Source organism: Oratosquilla oratoria, chromosome 17 (genome assembly GCF_046742065.1).
Source record: "Oratosquilla oratoria isolate Oo_2021 chromosome 17, ASM4674206v1, whole genome shotgun sequence".
NCBI lineage: Eukaryota > Metazoa > Arthropoda > Malacostraca > Stomatopoda > Squillidae > Oratosquilla > Oratosquilla oratoria.
Window position 1 is genome coordinate 53441911 of NC_134793.1, and position 24416 is coordinate 53466326.

The 24416-nt window shown below is 40.3% G+C and overlaps 1 protein-coding gene across 1 annotated transcript in view; it reads right to left on the minus strand.

Annotated features, from left to right (window-relative positions):
- The window catches only part of LOC143034652 (RAB11-binding protein RELCH homolog), an 87732-nt gene that overhangs the window by 43663 nt on the left and 19653 nt on the right, over window positions 1–24416 (minus strand). The window contains exons 6-9 of the mRNA XM_076201009.1: window positions 19754–20404; window positions 11028–11208; window positions 2259–3788; window positions 957–1095 (exon numbers count right to left, since the gene is read on the minus strand). Coding sequence (XP_076057124.1) covers window positions 957–1095; window positions 2259–3788; window positions 11028–11208; window positions 19754–20404 — 2501 coding nt within the window. The remainder of the gene's footprint in view (window positions 1–956; window positions 1096–2258; window positions 3789–11027; window positions 11209–19753; window positions 20405–24416) is intronic.

The window sequence follows — 24416 nt, forward strand, 5'->3', positions numbered from 1 at the left end:
TTTTTTAGGAATGTCCCCTTTGGGGCTACAGAGAGTAGGATGCCTAGTCCTATCCCTATCCCATTTTTGTTGCCTTCTACGACTCAAACGGGAACACTTGGTGGCAGTACTCTTTCTCTCTTACCACAGGGTTTGGCAAAAAAGGAAATCTTCAGAAAAGTGGTACAGGACAATTTAAGAGTGGGAGGACAGCATATCAGAAGGACAGTCATAGTATAATAAAGTAGTATCATTTCTTTATGAATAAAGATTTCCTCTATTTCAAAATTATGTGTGGCTCTGGTCTCTATGGGGGCAGCCCATATAGTCCCAAAAGTATCAGCTGCATGCTACTGAGTAGCTTTTGACCCCACAATAGCATGCAGCCAATATCCCAGATGTAGTGTTTCATCAGGAACACATAAAAATAATCTATTAATCTTGATACCAAAGGATTCTTCCCCCTTAGGCCAGACTTTTTTTTTATTCATTGGGTTACGGGCAACATGGATCTTTCCCCTTGGGTCAGAGGGTGGGGAAGAAGAAGAAAAAATAATAATAAAATAAAATAAAATAAGGTAAAATAAAATAAAATGCCCCCAACACATTTATCTATATAAAGCTTTTAGGTCATATTGTCAGGCCGGTGATTTTTTTTTTTTTTTTTTTTTCATTTATACCTTCTCATTGGCCAGGCTGATGAGCACACATGCATATGTACAAACAGTAGGCCCACAGTGCTTTTTTTTTACTCTGATCATTATACCAGTGCTAGTTGGCAGTTCAGAGGAAATAAAAAATGAGGAATTCCACTGGTTTTGATTTTATTTTGATTTCGGGTTTTCCAATGTCGGCGGGCCCGTAACCCAGTGAATAAAAAAAGTCTGGCCTCATAAGAGAAGTAGCCAGCCAAGGCGTGCACCTAGTCTCCACCCATCCTGGAACACCTCAGAGCAAAATATAAAATCAATACTTACATTTGTAGAGAAGTGTGTGGCTGGAAGAGTGTGCAAGAGCAGTGCATGTCTTGGCTAATGCTAACTGCAAAGGTGGAGTTTGAAGCAGAATGCCTTCCTCACACACACTTTCCAGTTGAAGCTCAACCTTATCCACAACCTGTACATGTATTTGGTTATTTCAACAATGATAACTTAGAAAAAGAAAAACTGGGAGCCCTAGTGTAAACTAGATTTTCTGACATCCTTCATTCATTTGAATATTCCCCATGAATCCAGGAGCAACTGTGCATGGTAATCTTAGATATTTTCATTTGCATAAACAATTATCTATTCCCAAGAAATAATGGTGATAAAATGAACAGTTATCATCAGATTTACCACTGGTCATCAACATGAATACTTATGTTACATAAAACAATAAATTCTTGATATATTTATCATTACTTTTATAGAAAAATTAGTCCAGCACATTATGTACATTCTATAGCAATAATCATCAACAGTAATTTTGTCCATTCAACTGGTCATTACTCATAGAATAAGGTGGTTAAGTATATGAGAGGGCCATACTCACTCCTTTCACTCCCATCACATTTGTCCTTTTCATCCTTTCCTACTTACACCATAAAAAAATTGTACCCCATTTCTTTTCTAACAATACTACCAGATCATCCCTGGTGTACCCTTCTCAGATCATCTCCTTAGTTTAGCAAATTTTTGGTTTGTCTGACATATTGCCTATGAATTCTTATGGCTTCATTCACTTAATTCATTGACCTTTTTCTCAGTTTTTCCTTTCTCCTCATTCATGGCACAACCATTTTGTGCATCGGCTGAGGATATCTATGCTTATTCATTTACATAACAGCCCAAACTATTTCTGGCTGGCCTATTCTACTCTTTCTCCCATTCCCATCTGTACTAAAGTCTATCCATATTACTATTATTCTTTAGGAAGCTCACTGGCTGAGCAGATTAGATTGTCGTTACTTGTGGCAAAGGTTGAGGGGATGGAGGTTTGAACCCTGCCATCAGCAAAGTTGAACCAAGGGCACGGTTTATTAAATTCCATACTACAAAGCCTCCCAATACAGGGGAGTTTGTGATGTTAAACCATATTATCATTAACATTCTTTATTTTATATTTCTTACCTCCATACATAGCTCCTCAAGCATCTCATCCCTATTGCCTCCACATGACTTTCCTATCTTGCATTCATCATTCAGGTTTTACTTCCATACATAATAGTAGGGACAACCATTGCTACACACATTCCTTTCAATGCTTGTATACATAATATTATACACTATTAAACTAACCTCTTTTTTACTGGTCACACTTAAAACTGAAGCCAAAGGCTGGATTGCTGATGCTCTCACACTGGGATCAGGATCTGTTGCCAGTGTAACAAGGGCTGGAATGACACGGTTACCTAATACAGCTTCTTCTATGCCTGTAATAACTAGACCCCACAGTGCTGCACTACATATTCTGACCAATGGGCTTTTATGAACAACTCCTGACCACAGAGCACCAAGAATGGCTTCATGAGTGTGGGGAAGAGGAAGCAGCACAGTGAGGGTGGTGAAGAGTGCTTCCTGAGGAGCATGACACAAGGAAAGTATGCTGATTTGTCTAGAGAGGAACTTTTCCAGTTCTTCTGACCCACTACTTAATTGATTGGTTGTGAGAAAAGAACCAGCATAAACCACTACCATTGCTCGAGTCAATCCTGTCTGGCCATTGCTCACAGAATCCAAGGCTGAGTCACTCACATCCAGGTGTTTGAGGAAGAGTGGGACAATTTGGGTTTCTGTTATTTGTGGTCCTAGAAGTGAAGAGAGCTTTGAAAAAAGCTTGACAAAACCATGGACAATATCATTTTCTGCTGCAGAAACTGGGACCAAGACTTCTACAAGGGCCGGAATAAAATTTTCAGTAATGTATTGAAGTTCTGGCCACTTTTTGTACCATTCCTTAGATACATAATGATAAAATCGTGCTAGTCCCTTCTCTGCTTCTTCTCTATCCCCAAGGATTACATCCAGTTCTTCTAGAGCACATGCAGCAGCAGGGAGGGACACAAAGTTTACTGATTCTTGTCCTGTCTCTCCTTCTGTTGGTGGACATGTCTTGATCAAATTTGCTATTATGAATGGTCCTACAGCTATCAAAGCTTCCATTAATGTCAGGGTGATGAGGTGGTGGTCTGTTTTCATATTACTTTGCCCATCTTGTGGAAGTAAAAGTGTGTGCTGCAATATATATTTGGTCAGTGGTTCTAATACCTGATACAGCACATTCCCCTCCAGTGCCCACATAGCAACAGCTGGCAGGAGATGATGTACTGCTGAGAAAGAGGCAGAGGTTGCATCATGTGACTGAGAACTTGGCTCCTCTAAGCACTCCATGACAGTGTCCATTACACTTGGCAATTTGTCTAAGTCATCTAAGTAGGTAACAATTAATGCGAGGCTGGTTAATGCAGATTCTCTCACAGATGGCTCTTTCTCTCCACCAGGCCCTAAGAGTTGGTGCAACATTGAAAGGAGCAAGGAATTACGAAGAGGGGCAGGGGTATAAGGAGCAAGAGCTGCTGTTGACTGTGCAACCAGTAATCGCCTTTCTGTATACTTATGTGTCAATTGTTCCCAGCACTGTGGTAAGAGCTCAGCCTCTAACTTTGCTGCTCCTAAAACCCGAGCAAGTCCTACAAGTCCAGTTAATATTGCATGCCGCTGTTGTTCATCTGGTCGTTTGATCAAGTTGAAGAGGAGATGCAACAGCTTCTCTCTTTCTTCTGGATCTTCATGCAGACTCACACCATACACCAGTAGTGGTAGTAGTTCCTAAAACCATAAAATCAAGCACATATATTATTAAAACATGCTCTTAGGACTGCAAAATTAAGGTATAGTAGATTAATATCAGCTACTAAGAAAAAACCTAGTTTCCAACATAAAATGTCAAGACTGAAGTAAAAAGCTTATAATAACAATAGTTACTATTGAGTTTCACTGACTGGAAACCCATAGTTACATTAGCTGGTAACTCTGAGCCCTCACACAGACCTCTCTGGGAAGAAACTCTGAACTATCATCTGTTGTTATTAATATGGAACAGTTTATATTTCACTGGCTTCTAGTAATACGGACTGAGGAGCAGTGAACAATTATTAACTCTTCTTACATGAGAAAGTGACAGAAAAATTATGAAAGTTGACAGAAACAGAATTCAGGGATCCAGTCTACAGACTGAATACCTGCCCCTCAGAGCAGCACCATCAAGGTGATGAAAGAGTGTTTACAGGCTTTGGAGACAGTTGAGAGATAATCTTCTATGATGTCTATCCTGCTGAATCACCTTGTGTAGCTCATCAATGGCCCCAAAACTGCAGTTAAGGAAAACAAAATGCAGGCCCCTAGATAATCTCTTTACAATGACTTTAGAATGGCATATATCCCACCAACACCATGAGCTTGATAATTACTGGAAAAAATGATTATAAATATATATATATATATATATATATATATATATATATATATATATATATACATATACATACATACATATATATATATATATATATATATATATATATACATATACATACATACATATATATATATATATATATATAATATATACATATATATATATATATATACATATATATATATATATATATATATATATAGTGTTCCTTCGCCACTTCGCGCTTCACATTTTTGCAGCTTCAGTGCTTCGCAGGTTTTTCCAAAACATTCATGAAAAAAAAAAAAAATAAAAAAATAAAAATAAATCATCATCAAAAAATGAAAATAAAAAAATACAGCCATATCGGAAGCCATATTGTGGAAAGACATGTTGTTTCATGTTGACGCACGAGAGAGAAGGTTTCCCTGCATGCCAAACAAAGAGATGAGTTGACTCAGAGGCTTTGTATGCCTGTACTGTACTGTATTGTACATGCCACGGGCACTCATACAAGGCACGTGATTGGCTCCCAGTGCGACATCGACCAATGAGAGCACAAGTGGATTCATCCCGTGAGCTGATTGGCTGCGCATCATTGCAGCCTCATCCAGCATCTTCCCTTGTTGTGTCTCGCCAGTCTCGTCCACGCTGTTGACTGTCTCGCATACTGTATCTTAGTGTTGTGTTTGCAATAACTTTTTTTGTTTAAGCGATAACTTTTTTTGATTAGATAGGCCCTTACAATGCCGCCTAAGCGCTGTACCTCTGCGAAAGATTCCTCTGGGGCGCCCAAGAGGAAGAAGAAGATGATAACCATCAGCGAAAAAGTGAAACTTTTAGATATGATCAAAGAGGGCAGAAGTTATGCATCTGTGGCATGCCATTGTGGCGTGAATGAATCTACAGTGCGGTACATCAAGAAAGAGGAAGCAAACATCTGCAAAACTGCTTTAATAACCTTCATTAAGGAAGCAAAACATGTGGTAACTCCGCATAATAAGAGAATTGTGAAAATGGAAGCTGCATTGGCATTGTGGATTGCTGATTGTAGGGAAAAGACAGTGAGTTTGGACACTAATATGATCAGAACAAAGGCCAAAGCTCTCTACGACCAAATCTTGCCCGATGACGACAATGAAGAGGCTGAAGAAGGTGCTGATGAACCTGACAAACCTCAAGCCAGTACTAGCGCTGCCAGGAGTGATTCGCCTCCTCGAGGACGAGGCTTTTCAGCCAGCAAAGGCTGGTTCGAAAAATTTCAAAAAAGATATGGCCTCAAAAGCGTGCCTCTGTATGGTGAGGCTTCCTTAGTTGACAACGATGCTACTCATTGTTACGTGGAGGAAGAGTTTCCTAACCTTATCAGTGAGGGAGGCTACCTCCCTGAGCAAGTTTTTAACATGGACGAAACAGGCCTTTTTTGGAAGAGGATGCTTCGCGTACATTCCTCTTCAAGGATGAAGTGAAGAGGACAGGCTTCAAGCCCCACAAGGACCATGTGACTGTCATCATGTGTGGCAATGCTGCAGGTTTTATGCTTAAGCCAGGCCTTATTTATAAAGCCAAAAATCCACGGGCATTAAAAAACAAAATTAAGGCTCTACATATTCATTTCTCAGTTTGATGTATGTTTGCCATTTTTTTTTTTTCTTTTTTTCCATCTTTTCCAGGCTTTGTCTCTTCTATCTTTAGCATCACTACACTTTTTGTTATACCAACACTTTATGTAAACCCTTTTTTGTTTTTCTTAGGTACATATTTATCTGTTCCCTCCTTGTATTTTTCCTTAAATATGTTCCATTTCTCTTCCATCTTTGTTTCATTATTTGAAAAATTTTCCCAACTAGCATTTTGATTTTTTTTTCTAAGCTTTACAAAGTTTTGTTGTACATTAATCTTCCTTCTCTGTGTTTCTCATTTCTTCTCGCTTCATTTGTTCCTAAAGTTCGAACTCTATCATTATGTGGTCACTCTTCCCCATTGGTGTCTTATAATTCATTTTGTCAACGATTTCAGGCTCAGAATTGAATATCAAGTCTAGTCTCGATGATTCTTCATTGTTTCTTTAGTATTTTCCTTGATCCATTGAGTCAATGTAATCAATGGTCGAATCCAGAATGTTGCCCCATAGTTCCCCTCCACCTTTGTATTGTCAATTCTTCCCAATTTATTTCCTTTACATTAAAGTCATCAATAATTCTATGTTTCCTCCATCTATCAGTATCTCAGATAATTCATTCTTTGTGTCTCTCAGTAATTTTGAGTGATCGCTATCAGACCAAGCCTTTGTTTTTTGGGGGCACATATACTACTGTACACTTTCTGCGAGAGGTGAATGCAAGGGTAGTGGGTCAGGGATTGGAGATGGTTAAGGAAAATGGAGAAAAGTGGGAGGTGAGCCAGCTGTTGTTTGCGGACGACACTGCGCTTGTGGCAGGATCAGAGGAGGGATTGAGGAAGCTGGTGACAGAGTTTGGGAGAGTGTGTGATAGAAGAAAGCTGAAGATAAATGTGGGTAAAAGTAAGGTGATGAGATGTACAAGGGGTGAAAGTGGCAGTAATCTGGAAGTGAGCATTAAGGGAGAGCAACTGGAGGAAGTGGATAGTTTTAGATATTTGGGTGCAAATGTGGCAGGAAAGGGTGGAGTGAAGGTGGAGGTAGAATGTAGATTGAGAGAAGCGAGTAAATGCCTTGGTGGTTTAAAAAGTGTAATGAGGAATAGGAATCTGGGAATGGATGCTAAGAGGAGACTATATGAAGGAGTGATTGTGCCAACAGCACTGTATGGAGCAGAAACATGGAACATGAGAGAGGAAGAGAGAAGGAACTTGAATGTGTTTGAGATGAAGTGTCTGAGAAGTATGATGGGGGTTACTAGGCTGGATAGAGTGAGAAATGAGGAAGTGAGGAGGAGAACAGGGGTGGAAAGGGAGCTGGGAGATAGGGTGGATGAAAGAGTATTAGGATGGTTTGGACACATGGAAAGAATGAGTGAAGAAAGACTAGTAAAGGAGGTATGGAAGGCAGATGTGGAGGCTTTGGGGAAGAGGGGAATGTCGGTTGAGGAAGGACGGGAGAGGACAGAAGACAGGGGTGAATGGAGAATGGTTGTATATGGAAAATGTTGTGATGCATGAGGTGGATTGGATGGGGGAATGGGGGTGAGGTAGTGTGTGTGAGCAAAAATTTTTGACGCAGCCCGAAGGGATTTCTCCCCGTCCTCTCCTTTATATGGGGGGACGGAGAGGGGGGGTCGCCGATTTAATGAAGTGGCCTTGCTGTGGATGTGCTGTGTCCTGCGACACTGCTTCTGACCCAGGGCAGTGGACAGGGTGCAGGGATGACCCGTCATCTAGGAGGTGCTAAGATGGGAGGGAGGGTGGAGGGGTGTGGAGTGTTTTCGGGGATGAAAGGGTGGGAATGTTTTTGTGCCTTGTCCTTTTTGGCTACCCCCCTGGTAAGGGGAAAAAAAGCCTTGGTATATGTATGTATGTATGTGATCATTTCCACATTTTCTTTACCTTCTGTTATCTTTATCACATTCAAGCCCTTTCTAGTCACCCCCCTATTTATCTGTTCTATTTTTCAACCAATGGTTGTATAATCCTTGTCCCACCATACTTGATTGTATAGGACCTTCCAATTTTGCCTCACAATTCCCATTATGTCTGGTTTCTCTATTAACAGATAGTTGTTTAATTCATTTAATCCAGAAATCATACCGTCCATGTTTGTGTATGCCTTTTAGTTTTTTCTTTTCTTCTCTTTTTTGGTTTACGTTTCCATCTTTCTGATGTGTGTGTGTGTATTTACCTATCGGTAGTTGTATTTTGCGGGAGAAGAACTATGCTCATAGTGACCTGCAGTGGTATCTTTCTGCATCCAGTTCTTTCTTAAAATCATGTATAGTTTTAGCATTCACTGTTTTCTCTTTCAATTTGTTCCATGTATCTATTACTCTATGTGGAAAGCTGTTCTTTTTCAGATCTCTTCTGTAACTGTCTTAAGTTTCTTCTCGTGTTCTCTTATATTTCTTCTGTCCCATTTAAGTAGGTCATCCCTATCAAGGATTTCCATCCCCTTCATAATTCTGTAGATGGTTATCAAATCACCACTTTCTCTTCTTTGTTCCAGAGTTGATAAGTTTAGTTTGTCCAATCTTTGTTCGTATGTCAACTTGCTTAGTGTTGGTGCCATCTTTGTCATTGCTCTTTGAATTCTTTCTAGTGTCTTTACGTTTTTTTTTTTTTTTTACAAAATCCTGTGCAATAGTTGCTCAATGGCATATTATGGCGAGTCATCAAGGGAATTAGATAAAAGAATTTATGAACATAAAAGCACAGAGGACATCTAATTGTTTAGTAGTTCATGTGGAAAAATTTGTTGTTTCCCAAACTGGAGAGGAGCTGAAGTGCTACATAAAGGTTTTGATAAATCCACTAGAAGAATTGTACAATCAGCATATATTTCAACTAGGAATTCATCGAACCATCAAGGAGGGTTTATCAATTTAGCTAAACAAACTAGTACTTTAATTCTAGAACACGCCAGAAAAATGACCTTTCCCAAGTATCCGAAAAGATAATCAAGTTTAGTACATAAACTTCAATTACAGTTTTCCGTACACTCTCTGAAGAAGTTCTACACAAACAAAATGTTAGAATGTTTAGGGTTCCGAGCCTTCCCCTGTGTTTATGTTCTCCATCATCCAAATCATTCGTCTAAAATACTTATCAATATATATATATATATATATATATATATATATATATACAGTATATATCAGCGAAAAAAGTACACGGGAGCGACGAGCGGTTTCGCTCGGGAAAGTTCCAATGTCGCTCTCGCAAATCCAATAGCGGGAGCGATCCCCCACAAAAAAATCGCTCCCGCGGCAAGATTAAACATTTTTCATGCATTATCCATCATTTGGCAATCCCTGAATCCCATCACCATTGATGAAAGGATCAGAGCAAACACAACTTACCCATGATCAATCATTGCATTATCAATCAATATCATAAACGCAACGCATCAATCAACTTTATTTTTTTGATGTACGTACCTATGTGTACGCAGTATAGCTGCTACAGTTCAATGGCTTACCAAGCCTAGCTTCATATCAGCTGCATGCGCGCGTATACTAGTACATGTTGACTAGACTCTACACGACTATCGTGCTACATAATGTCGCTAGTTGCGAATTGCATGGTACCTGTATGCAGGGAAGTTCATTGGTTGCATGCAGCTAGCTGCCCAATCAACGCGCTGACTACATGTACAATGCACCATACCCAATACCACATCACCGCATGCATACGTACACTGTACATATGCAAACTCGCTCGAGGCCTAGGAGGGAAACTGGGAAATCCCATTTATAACCTCGTTCGTGTATTTATGAGAAAACAAAATAGAATCAAATGTTTGGTTAGTAATTGAAAGTAAATAAATTTAAGTATAAATATGAACATTTGATAATTATATATACATGGCTCTGGTAATGAAAAAAAAGTATTTTTTCCCCCCTGATATATATATATATATGTATATATTTGTATATATATATATGTATATATTTGTATATATATATATACATCTACACTGAATGGTTCCCAGCGATCAATTGATATCTTTATTCAACCACAAACAACTTTTAATTCTAGCTAAATGCAATATCATAGCGGAGGTGGGTTGAACGCGATATTTCGTGTAGATGTATGTAATTCGAGCATACAAATATAAGAAAATCGTACTCAACTTATATCTCTCTTGATAGCGCATTGGTTTAAGTCACTGTAACTTTGTTACGGGTTAGCTGGGTTCGAATCCTCGGCTCGTCCACGTTTCAATTTCCAACAAAATGTCTCCATCGAGCGATTCTTCAGTCTCGATTGCGATGGCATGGAATTAAAAGTTGTTTGTGGTTGAATAAAGATATATATATATATATATATATATATATATATATATATATATATATATATATATATATATATATATATATATATACATACATAACTGATGTGAGACTAATTGTAAAGAGGTGAAATGGAAGTAGGGAACAGGTGGATGTGAGGATTCATGGGGCAATACATTGTTGAATCTAACAATGAATATTATGACTGATCCACCGAGTGAAATAAAGAGGATCAAATTCAAAGATATACAAACAAGACTGGACTTCATCCTATCAAAACAATCTAAGGAGACTGATATACTGAATCACCAGTGCCCAATAGGTAAAGGTGATTCTGTAGTCCTTGAATTTATTCTGGCAGTAAAGAAAACAGAACTTAGGGAAGAAACATACAAAGGTGATATAGAAACAGTCCCATACTAATACAACACAGACAACAGTCCAAAATTTCTACTCAGTGAGATCTGTAGAGTTGCCAGAGGATATTTGCCAACTACTGTGGGGCTGAGGGTTTCACCTATTGAACCTCAAAGCAATAATCATCATTACCCTATGAGCAGAGCTCCAATCTTATTTACTACAATTAAATGAATGCAAAAAGTGGAAGTAATTTTTTTTTATAAAACTTAAAAATACTGAAATTCACACATCAAAATACTGAACACTCAAGTTAAACACAAGTTTTACCTCTCGTTTAGCCAGGATAACATTGGGTACTATATTGTGTAGTGACTTGCACAATACATGAACTAATTGCTCTGGTGTTTGTGCCAAAGTTTCCACTTGAGTTTGCAGTCTTGAGTTGGCAACTGTAGGCTGCTGATGACAAAGCTCCAAAATGGCTGCCTCAAACTTGGCATTCACTTGCCTTCACAAAAATAAACAAATAAATTAATAAATAAACCTTTATATATCTATATACAAAAGATTTCTTTCCCCTTACAAGGGAGGCAGCCAGTCAAGGCATGCATCCACCCCTACCCATCCCATTTCCATCTGTCACCTATTTCCTTCCCTTTCACCTTAGCTCTAAGTAAATAAATAAATCTATATCTACATGCTCACTGGCTGAGCAAGTTAGAGTGTCATTACTAGTTACAGAGGTCACAGAGGCGGCAGTCTGAACCATGCCATAAGCAAGTCAACCAAGGGCATGGTTCATTAAATTCCACACTACAAAGTCCTGTGTAAGGGGCACTGTCCTAGCCTCCTGATAAGGGGGAGTTTACAACATTATATTCAATCATCATATCTATATACTAAGGGCTTCTACTCCATAAGAGAGGTACCCAGCCAAGGCACACATCCATTCCTATCCACCACTTACCTTTTCTTTCTCATCTCTTGGATGAAGGGTTATCTCTGTTTCCCGCTCACAGCCTAGGTGAGAAGCAATGCAACATGACATAATACATCCACAGCAGGGCCACTTTATTTACATGGTGACCCTCCCTCCTTGTCCCCTCATGCAGAAAATAGAGAAGATGGGGAAAATCCCTTTAGGCTGAATCTTCACTATTTTCCACAGGAGAGGATGAGGAGAGAGGGTTGCCATGTATATGAAACAGTCCTGCTGGATGTACTGTGCCCTCCTGCACTGCTTATATATATATATATATATATACATACATATATATACCAAAGGCTTTTTCCCTCTACATGGGGGGTAGCCAAAAAGAAAAAGGCATAGATACCACTCCCACCCATTCCATTTCCTATATATTCCACTCCCCTCCACCCTCCTCACTCCCTCTCATCTTGGCACCTTCTGGATGATGGGTCATCCCTGCATCTTGTCCACTGCCCTGGGTCAGAAGCTGTGTCGCAAGACACAGTACATCCACAGCAAGGCCGCTTTATAAATTCGGCAACCCCCCGTCTCTGTCCCCTCATGCAAAAAAGGAGAGGACAGGGAGAAATCCCTTCGGGCTGTGTCAATTTTTTTTCTCATACATACTTCCTCACCCCCCATCCCCCACCCACTCCCCCTCATGCATCACAGCATCATCTATACACACCCCCTCTCCATTCACCCCTATCTTCTGTCCTCTCCCATCCTTCCTCCACAGACATTCCTCTCTTTTGTAATGCCCCTTTCACCCCATCCATCCATCTCATCCTAGGATGCCCCCTCATACTCACTCCTTCCACACTTCTTTTACTAATCTTTCTTCACTCATTCTTTCCATGTGTCCAAACCATCCTAATACTCTTTCATCAACCCTATCTCCCAGTTCCCTTTCCACCCCTGTTCTCCTCCTCACCTCCTTATTTCTCACTCTAGCCTAGTAACCTCTATCATACTTCTCAGGCATTTCATCTCAAACACATTCAAACTCCTTCTCTCTTCCTTTCTCATGTTCCATGTTTCTGCCCTGTACAATGCTGTTGGCACAATCACTCCTTCATATAACCTCCTCTTAGCATCCATTCCCAGATGTCTATTTCTCATTACACTTTTCAATCCACCAAGGCATTTACTCGCTTCTCTCAATCTACATTCTACCTCCACCCCCAATCCTCCCTTTCCTGCCACATTCGCACCCAAGTATCTAAAACTATCCACTTCCTCCAGTCTTTCACCCTTTATGCTCACCTCCAGCCTGCTGTCACTCTCTCCCCTTGTACATCTCATCACCTTACTTTTACCCACATTTATCTTCAGCTTCCTTCTTTCACACACCTTCTCAAACTCTGTCACTAACTTCCTCAATCCCTCCTCTGATCCTGCTACAAGCGCAGTGTCGTCAGCAAACAACAGCTGCCTCACCTCCCACTTTTCTCCATTTTCTTTAATCATATCCAACCCCTGACCCACTACCCTTGCATTCACCTCTCGCACCACCCTATCCATGTAAAGACTGAACAGCCAGGGCAACATAACACATCCCTGACGAAGTCCCACCTTTACCTCTAACCATTCACTCTCTCCATTTCTAATCTTAACACAAGCTCTACTACTCTCGTAAAAACTCTTGACTGCTCTTAACAGCTTTCTTCCTATCCCATATATCTGCAGTACCTCCCACAGTGCCTTCCTGTCTACCCTGTCATAAGCTTTTTCCAGATCCATAAAACCCCCCAAAAAACATCCTTACCTTTTCCTATAGCTTTCTCACATATCTGTCTTACCAAAACTCGAGTACGCAGCATCACTTTGGACACCCAGTACCAAAAAGAATATTAAGAAACTAGAAAGATTACAAAGAGCGACAACAAAACTAGCACCGACACTCGCCGAACTAACATATGAGCAAAGACTATCCAAATTGAACCTACCAACTCTGGAACAAAGAAGAGAAAGAGGAGATTTGCTATCTACAGAATAATGAAAGGAATGGAAGTTTTAGACAGGAACGACCTATTAATGTGGGACAACGGTAAAACAAGACACGGAAAAAAATTGAAAAAGGATAGTTATAGAAAAAACTTGAAAAGGAACAGTTTCCCACACAGAGCGATAAATACATGGAACAAATTAGACAACAAAACAGTATGTGCTAACACTATACAAGATTTTAAGATAAAACTTGATGCGGAGAGATACAAAGACGGGTTACCACGAGCATAGCTCCCCTCCCGTATATTACAACTAGGTAAATACAACTAGGTAAATACAAAGATCTGATCTACACAACCCCTACATGTCCTAAACCCACACTGTTCCTCACCAATTACTCCCTCTGTTCCTCTCCTAATCCTCTCAATCAAGATCCTCCCATAAGCCTTCCCAACTACACTCAACAAGCTGATCCCTCTGAAACTACTACACTCACACTTGTCCCCCTTTCCCTTGTAAAGCGGAACTATACAGACACTCCTCCAGTCCTCCGGCACTCTACCCTCTCTCAAACAAACATTAAACAACCTCACCAGCCAGTCCACCATCACTGCACCTCCTTTCTTCAGACATTCTGCATGGCATCCATCCAGATCAGGTGCCTTACCTGCTCTCATCATCTTAACAGCTGCTTTCACTTCATCCTTCCCTATTTCTCCTCCATTTTCCTCACTCATCACGGTCATTTTCTTAGCACTTCCCACTGCAACTACCTTTCCCTCCCTATCCTCCTTCACATTTAGCAACTCCCTAAAATACTCTGCCTGCCTTCCTCTCACTGCCTTCTCTTCCATTATTATCTCTCCATCTGCACCTTTTACCTTTTCTTCTCTACTTGATTCGCCTCCTTTTTCTCTTTTAATTTCCTTCCAAAACATCTTTTTATTGCTTTCAAAAATTTCTGTCATACTCTTACCCCATTTCACATCTGCTCTCCTCTTTGCTTCCTTTATCTTATGCTTAGCTTCCCTTCTCTTTACTTTGTACCTCTCATATGATTCCCTTGTCCTAATTTGCAGCCAATCTATGAATGCCTGCTTCTTCCCTTCTACACATTTCTTTGCTTCCTCATCCCACCACTCACTACCCTTCCTTCTTTTTCCTCCCGCCCTCCTTGTTCCACACACCATCTTTGCACACCTTATGACTCCCTCCTTGAACCATCCCCATTCCTCCTCCACTCCTAGTTCTACTCTATCCTTTACTCCCTCCCACTCCTCTTTCAGTTTCTTCTTAAACTCACTCTCCTTTTTTTCCTCATTTAAACAGTTCACTCTAAGTACCTCCCTACCTCCTGCCCTATTCCTCTTTCTCCACCTATTCTCCACTCTCATTTTACCTTCCACCAGAAAATGATCTGATATTCCCCCACTCTCTCCCCTTAAAACATGTACATCCTTAACTCTTCCTACCATACTCCTGGTCACCACTACATAGTCCATTAACGCTCTGTCTGCCACCCTTCCATCCACCACCCTCTCCCATGTGTACTTATGCTTGACTTTCTTCTTAAACACTGTATTTGCTATCATCAACTCTCTTTCAAGACACATCTCCACCATCATTTCTCCACTACGATTTTTACCTGGAACTCCATACTTCCCAATCACTCTGTCTATTGGTTCATTTCCTACCCTAGCATTAAGGTCTCCCAATACAACTACATTGATATTTCTCCCTAATATGTATGTATGTATGTATATATATATATATATATATATACACACCCTATATATAAAATAAAAAGATGTTTTGCAAGAAAGTTAAGAGAGGAAGGGGTGGAAAGTCAAGCTGAGAAGGTAAAAGGTGGAGATGGACAGATGATAATGGAAGTGGTGGCAGTAAGGAGAAGATGGATGGAGTATGTTGGAGAGCTGTTGAATGTTGAAGGGATAGAGAGGGATTGATGGTGGCAGTGGGACACACTAAGAAAATGTTAGTGATGGGAGAGGAAAATGGAAAAGATAGAAAAGATGAGGTAAAAGGAGTTTTAAAAATATTAAGATCAGGTAAATCATCTGGGTTGGAAGGGTGTCATGCAGAATGTTTCAAAAAGGAAGGTACAGTAATAGTGGACTGGCTAATGAAGTTGTTGTATGTGTGTCTAAGGGAGGAAAGTGCCATAGGACTGGAGGAGTGCCTGTATAATTCCACTTCACAAAGGAAAAGGGGATAAATTTGATTGTAGTAGCTTTAGAAAGATCAGTTAAGTGTAGTTGGGAAGGCTTGGGGGGGGGGTTTAACTGAAAAATTAGGAGAGGAACAGAGGGAGAAATTGGTGAGGAGCAGTGTGGGTTCAGGAATGATATAGGGTGTGTGGATTAAATTTTATTGGTAAGGTAGATTTGTGAGAAGACTTTGGCAAAAGGTAAGGATGGTTTTTTGGGCCTTAACCCCTTCCATACGGTGCCGCACATGTAGGCGTCATGAGGAGCAAGTGGATTCGCGACGCTGCCATATCGGTGTCTTGATTATATTTATTGTAGTCGCCCCTGTGTTTTTACATTCTCCCTAATCTGCTCTTAATCCCATTCGCTGTGGTTTTCAAAATTCACGGGTGAAAGAGAGAACGATCGATATAAGCCGTGACTATATTTTATGATGCGAGTATTATTATGACACGTCGTACGGTTGGCATTGGCTGCTGCCCGCGAGATTTAAGTCCCGTAGTGAAGTGGTTAACCACTTCCATAAGGTGACGCCTACGTAGGCGTCATGAGGAGCAAGTGGGTACGCGATGATGCCGACGTCGGTGTCTTGATTATATTTATTGTAGTCATACCTACGTAACCTCCATTCTCTCTAAACTGTCTTCATCATATTTTCTATGGTTATCAAAATTCATGGGTGAAAGAGAACGAACGATTGAGCACTGACTATTTTTTATAATGCGATTATGACGCAACATCGCACGTTGGGCAGCTAATGCTGCCAGACGTGTGATGTGAAGGGATTAATGGATTTGGAGAAGGCTTTATGACAGGGTAGACAGGAAGGCACTGTGGAAAGTACTGCAGATCAATGGGATTGGGGGAAAGTAGTTAAGGGCAGTCAAGACTTTTTACAAGAGTAGTAGGGCCTATATTAGAAGTGGAAATGGAGAAAGTGAGTGGTTTGAGGTAAAGGTGGGACTGCATCAGGGATGTGGCAAGTATATATAAACTATAGAAATGAGTATATAAAAGTGTGAAGAGAGGAAAAAAGGAACTATGAAAAAGATATTATAAATGCAAAGAGCAACCCAAGCTATTCTATCGATACATGAACAGTAAACTTAAAAATAAACAGGAAATGGTGAAATTATGTCAAGGAAATTTAGAATACACAGAAGATTTAGAAATGGCCGAAGTCATGATTAATCACTTCAAGTCTGTTTTCACCAGAGAGAAGGCACAATATTGGGATGAAGGAAATGATGTACAATCTCCCCCCATGAGCAAGATAATAACACAAAAAGAAATAATGGAGCACCTATCAAACCTTGATGTCAGGAAATTGCATGGCCTGGATGGAATTGCAAATTAGATTCTAAAAGAATGCAAAGAACTAATAGACAAAATACATAACATAATAAGTTGCTCACTGAAAGCAGGAAAATACCAAAAGACTGGAAAAATGCTAACATTGTACCAATAGGTAAAGGAGGAAACAAGGAAGAACCAACTAACTATAGACCGGTCTCACTAACAAGCACTATAGCCAAAATTTGTGAGAAAATTATCAAGAACAGATGGGTAAAACACCTGGAAGAAAATAATATAATAAACTCAAGACAATTTGGGTTCAGACAAGGAAGATCATGTACCACAAACTTAATGTTTTTACTCAAGACTAATAGACATAGTGCAAGAAAGGAATGGATGGGCTGATTGTGCCTTCCTGGACTTACAAAAAGCTTTTGACAAGGTACCACACAAAAAATTATCAAAAAAACTGGAACAGAGAGTGGGGGATACATGGGAAACTAAAATGGATGGAGGACTTCCTGAATGGTAGAAACATGAGAGTAGTACTCAGAGAAAAATATTCAGGTTGGAAAGAGGTGATCATTGGAGGATCAGCACAGATCTGTACTGGCTCCAATAAAGTTTGCTATTTATGTGAATGACATGGATGTTGATGTGCAATGTTACATGAGCTCCTTTGCAAATGACACTAAATTGTTAAGGAAAGTAAAAACTGAAACGGATTGCAAATCACTACAGGAAGACCTGAATAAGGTATGGAACTGGAGTCAGAAATGGCAAGTGGACTTCAATATTAACAAGTGTAGCACAATGGAGTTTGGAAAAAGTAAAAATAGAATATCTGGACAATATAAAATTGGAACTAAGGAGGTAAAGAAAGTGGGATCCAAAAAAGATTTGGGTGTAATTATCTCAAACGACTTCTCCTATGACAAACAGATAAACAAAATTGTCGGAGAATCCTATAACTTGCTAAGATCTATAAAAGTGGCATTTACATCTTTGGATGAAGAAATTATTAAAAAAATTTAAGTCACACTGATAAGGCCTAGACTAGAATATGTGGTGACATTGTGGTCACCCAGTACCAAAAAGAATATAAAGAAAATAGAAAGAATCCAGAGAGCAGAAACAAAAATGGCCCCAGCACTTGCAAACTTATCATATGAGGAGAGACTGGCTAAACTGGAGTTACTGACTCTGGAGCAAAGAAGAGAGGTCACCTCTCTTCTTTGTTCCAGATATGAGAGAGAGCTTTAGGAAAAGATAAGGATGTTTTTGGACCTTTATGTGTTTGGAAAAGGCTTATGGTATGATAGACAGGAAAGCACTCTGGGAGGTATTGCATATATATGAGATAGGAGGAAGGTTGTTAAGAGTTAGTCAACACTTTTTACTAAAGTAGTAGAGCGTGTGTTAGAATTAGAAATGAAGAGAGTGAGTGGTTTGAGATAAAGGTGGGACTTCGGCAGGGATGTGTCATGTCACCATAGCTGTTCAATTTATATATGGATGGGGTGGTGTACGAGGTAAATACAATGATAATGGCCCAGGGATTGGAGATGGTTAAAGAAAATGGAGAAAAGTGGGAGATAAGCCAGTTGTTGTTTGCGGACGACACTGCGCTTGTGGCAGGATCAGAGGAGGGATTGAGGAAGTTAGTGACAGAGTTTGGGAAAGTGTGCAAAAGAAGGAAGTTGAAGATAAATGTGGGTAAAAGTAAGGTGATGAGATGTACAAGAAGAAAATGGCAAATATATATATGAACTATAGAAATGAATATGTAAAAGTGTGCAGAGGGGAAAAAAGAAACTATGAAAAAGTCATCATAGAAAAATGTAAAGATCAACCCAAACTATTCTACAGATATGTGAGTGGTAAACTTAAAAGTAAACAGGAAATGGTGAAACTATGCCAAGGAAATACAGAATACACAGAAGATCTAGATATGGTTGAAGTCAGTTTTCACTAGAGAAAAAGTACAGCATTGGGATGAAGGAAGCAAAGTGCAATCTCCCCCATGAGGGAAATAATAATAACAAAAAGAAATAATGGAACACCTATCAAACCTTGATGTCAGGAAATCGCATGCCCCAGACAGAATTGCAAACTTGATACTAAAAGAATGCAAAGAACTAATGGACAAAATATACAACATAATAAGTTGCTCACTCAACGAAGGAAAAATACCAAAGGACTGAAAAATGCTAATATTGTACCAATATATAAAGGAGGGCACAAGGAAGAACCAACTAATTACAGACCGGTCACCCTACCAAGCACTGTAGCCAAAATTTGTGAGAAAATTATCAAGAATAGATGGAAAAAACACCTGGAAGAAAACAGTATAATAAACCCAAGACAATTTGGATTCAGACAGGGATGGAGGGAGGAGGGTGGAGGGGAGTGGAATATATGGGAAATGAAATGGGTGGGAGTGATTTCTATGCCATTTTCTTTTTGGCTACCCCCCATGTAAGGGGGAAAGAGCCTTTGGTATATGTATGTATGTACACTTAGGTGGACACAGCATAAAACAGACTAGTTGACAGAAAACTATGAGATCCCAGTACAGAAAGGGTTAACAAATACAAATATAAACTAACCGTTTAGATGATGCTCTCAAAAGATCTCTTGCTTCCTCTCTCAATGCTTCCATATCCTTCAGTGGAGCACCTTTGTACAAAGTTTCTTCTCTTTCATATAAATCATTATCAACATTTGAACCTATATCATTACCATCTGAGGAAAGAGTAGGGATATCTGTCTGGTCACTTACATTGTCCAAAGATTCTGTCTGATCATTTTGATTTGTCTTGATGGTGTCACACTTACTATCACAATTTGTATCACTCTGTATGGACGGATTAATTTGCACTGTATCACTGGCAAGAACTTCTGTAGAACTTGCTCTTATCATGTCCTCTATGGAATCTTCTTCCCTTTTCTCTGTGTCATCATGTACACTAAAATCTTTGTCGGCAACATGAACTTCACTGACAGCATCTGCAGGGTCACCTACACTAGTGGCAGGGTCCTCTGCTTCTCCGTACACTCTCTGGTTGTCAATGCAAGGCAAGTTTGAGACCGGAGTTTCCTCAGTGTCTGATATTCCTTCAGGTGACTCTCTGCCATGGCCTGGAGAGAAATTGTTGTCCTGAGTGTTGCAGCCTGAAGGAGTATCCAACTTCTTCATGGGAGTTGTGAAGGGTGTAACATTTGGAGTAGAGGTTTTGGATTTTATTTGTTCCAACTGCCTGTAAAATAATAACAATAATAATAATGATAATAACAATACTAAGCTATAGAAAAAGAGTCAGCAAAGGTAAAAATCTATGAAATTATAAAACTACCAGGACCTGCAATGAAGATGACAGTTTTCATGTTTCTTTATATCATTATGACATAAGTAGTGACTAAATTATGTTATTCACTATGTTATTGAAATTAAAAGAGGAAGAGGAGGCAAATCAAGTAGAAAAGAAAAGGTAGAAGGTGTAGATGGAGACATGATAATGGAAGAGAAGGCAGTGAGAGGAGGGTGGGCAGAGTATTTTAGGGAGTTACTAAATGTGAAGTGAGCATTAAGGGAGAGTGACTGGAGGAAGTGGATAGTTTTAGATACTTGGGTGCAAATGTGGCAGGGAAAGGTGGAGTGAAAGTGGAGGTAGAATGTAGATTGAGAGAAGCGAGTAAATGCCTTGGTGGATTAAAAAGTGTAATGAGGAATAGACATTTGGGAATGGATGATAAGAGGAGACTGTATGAAGGAGTGATTGTGCCAGCAGCACTGTATGGGGCAGAAACATGGAACATAAGAGAAGAAGAGAGAAGGAGTTTGAATGTGTTTGAGATGAGGTGTCTGAGAAGTATGATGGGGGTTACTAGGCTAGATAGAGTGAGAAATGAGGAGGTGAGGAGGAGAACAGGGGTGGAAAAGGAGCTGGGAGATAGGGTTGATGAAAGAATATTAGGATGGTTTGGACACATGGAAAGAATAAGTGAAGAAAGACTAGTAAAAGAGGTATGGAAGGCAGATGTGGAGGGAGTGAACATGAGGGGATGTCCTAGGATGAGGTGGATGGATGGGGTGAAGGGGGCTTTGGGGAAGAGGGGAATGTCTGTTGAGGAAGGACGGGAGAGGACAGAAGACGGGTGAATGGAGAATGGTTGTACATGGATGATGTTGTGATTGCATGAGGTGGAATGGGCGAGGGGATGGGGGGTGAGGTAGTATGTGTGAGCAAAATTTGACGCAGCCCGAAGGGATTTCTCCCCGTCCTCTCCTTTTATGCAATGGGGGGACGTAGAGGGGGGGGTCGCCGATTTAATGAAGCGGCCTTCCTGTGGATGTGCTGTGTCTTGCGACACTGCTTCTGACCCAGGGCAGTGGACAAGGTGCAGGGATGACCCGTCATTCAGGAGGTGCTCAGATAAGAGGGAGGGTGGAGGGGTGTGGAGTGTATTCAGGGATGGAATGGGTGGGAATGATTTTAAGCCTCTTTCTTTTTGGCTACCTCCCTTGTAAGGGGGAAAAAGCCTTGGTATATGTATGTACTAAATGTGAAGGAGGAAAGGGAGGGAAAGGTAGTTGCAATGGGAAGCGCTAAGAAAATGACTGTTATGAGTGAGGAAAATGAAGGAGAAATAAGGAAAGATGAAGTGAAGACAGCTGTTAAGATGTTGGGAGCAGGTAAGGCACCTGAGTTGGATGGATGCCATGAAGAATGTCTGAAAAAAGGAGGTACTGTTATGGTGGACTGGCTGGTGAGCTTATCTAATGTTTGTTTAAGAGAGGGTAGAGTGCCAGAGGACTGGAGTAGTGCCTGTATAGTTCCACTTTATAAGGGAAAAGGGGACAAGTGTGAGTATAGTAGTTTCAGAGGGATCAACTTGTTGAGTGTAGTTGGGAAGGCTTATGGGAGGGTCTTGATTGAGCAGATTAGGAGAGGAACAGAGGGAGTAATTGATAAGGAACAGTGTGGGTTTAGGATAGGTAGGGGTTGTGTAGATCAGATTTTTGTGGTAAGACAGATATGTGAGAAAGCTATAGGAAAAGGTAAGGATCTTTTTTGGGCTTTAATGGATCTAGAAAACACTTATGACAGGGTAGACAGGAAGGCACTGTGGGAGGTTTTGCAGATAGATGGGATAGGAGGAAAGCTGTGAACAGCAGTCAAGAGTTTTTATGAGAGTAGTAGAGCTTGTCTTAGGATAAGAAATGGAGAGAGTGAGTGGTTTGAGGTATAGGTGGGACTTCGTTAGGGATGTGTTATGTCACTCTTGCTGTTCAATTTATACATGGATGGGGTGGTGCAAGAGGTGAATGCAAGAGTAGTGGGTCAGGGATTGGAGATGGTTAAAGAAAATGGAGAAAAGTGGGAGATAAACCAGTTGTTGTTTGCTGACAACACTGCTTGTGGCAGGATTAGAGGAGGGACTAAGGAAGTTAATGACAGAGTTTGAGAAGGTGTGTGAAAGAGGGAAGTTGAAGATAAATGCAGGTAAAAGTAAGGTGATGAGATCTACGAGGGGAGAGAGTGGCAGCAGGCTGGAAGTGAGTATCAAGGGAGAGAGAATGAAGTGGATAGTTTTAGATACTTGGGTGCGAATGTGGCAGGAAGGGGAGGAGTGGTGGTGGAGGTATAATGTAGATTGAGAGAAGTGAGTAAATGCCTTTAGGGTTTAAAGAGTGTAATGAAAAATAGACTTTTGGGAATGGATGCTAAAAGGAAATTGTATGAGGGAGTGATTGAGCAGACAGCACAGTACGGGGCAGAAACATGAAACATAAGAGAGGAAGAGAGGAGTTTGAATGTGTTTGAGATGAAATGCCTGAGAAGTATGATAGGGGTTACTAGGCTAGATAGAGTGAGAAATGAGGATGTGAGGAGGAGAACAGGGGTGGAAAGGGAATTGGGAGATAGGGTTGATGAAAGAGTATTAGGATGGTTTGGACACATGGAAAGAATGAGTGAAGAAAGATTAGTAAAAGAGATGTGGAAGGCAGAGGTGAAAGGAGTGAACATGAAGGGGCGACCTAGGATGAGATGGATGGATGGATGGGGTAAAAGGGGCATTGGGAAAAGGGGTAATGTCTGTTGAGGAAGGGTAGGAGAGGACAGAAGATAGGGGTGAGTGGAGAAAGGTTATATGGATGATGCTGTGATGCATGAGGGGGAGTGGAAGGGAGATGGGGGGTGAGGTAGTATGTACGAGAAATAAACTGACGCAGCCTGAAGGGATTTCCCTACTTCTCCTTTTTTGCACAAGGGGACGGAGGGGGGGGGGTCACCGAATCAATGAAGCGGCCTTGATGTGGATGTGTTGTGTCTTGCAACACTGCTTCTGACTCAGGGCAGTGGACAAGATGTAGGGATGACCCATCATCCAGGAGATGCTAAGATAAGAGGGAGGGTAGAGGGTAAAGGGGAGTGGAGTATGTAGGGGATGGCATGGGTGGAGTGGTTTCTATCCCTTCGTCTTTTGGTTACCTCCCATGTATGGGGGAAAAAAGCCTTTGATATATGTATTTACCTAGTTGTATTTTGCGGGAGGAGAGCTATGCTCATAGTGACCTGCTGTTGTATCTTTCCACATCCAGTTTTTTCTTAAAGTCATGTATAGTTTTAGCACTCACTGTTTCCTCTTTCAGTCTGTTCCAGATATCTATTACTCTGTGTGGAAAACTATTCTTTTTCAGATCTCTTCTGCAACTGTCTTTCTTTAGTTTCTTCTTGCGTCCTCTTGTATTTCTTCCGTCCCATTTTAGTGGGTTATCTCTATCAAAAATCTCCATCCCTTTCATAATTCTATAAATGGTTATCAAATCACCTCTTTCTCTTCTTTGTTCTAGGGTTGGTAAATTTAGTTTGTCCAATCTTTGTTTATATGTAAACTTGCAAAGTGGTGGTGCTACCTTTGTCATTGCTCTTTGAATTCTTTCTAGTTTCATGTTTTTTTGGTAGTAGGTGTCCACAGAGATGCTGCATATCCCAATTTTGGTCTTATCAGTGTAACTAGTATTTTCTATACCATTAGTATCTTCTTTACCATCCATGAAGTCAAAGGCCACTTTCATAAGTTAAAAGTTTCTCCAACTAATTTGTTGACATGTTTGTCTGCTGTCATGTCAATTGAGATAGTTACTCCTAGGTCCCTTTATGAGTTTACTTGTTTTACTTCTTTTGTACCAATTTAATATTGACCCTAGATTCTATTTTTGCTTTTTCCAAATTCCATTATACTACATTTCTTAATGTTGAAATT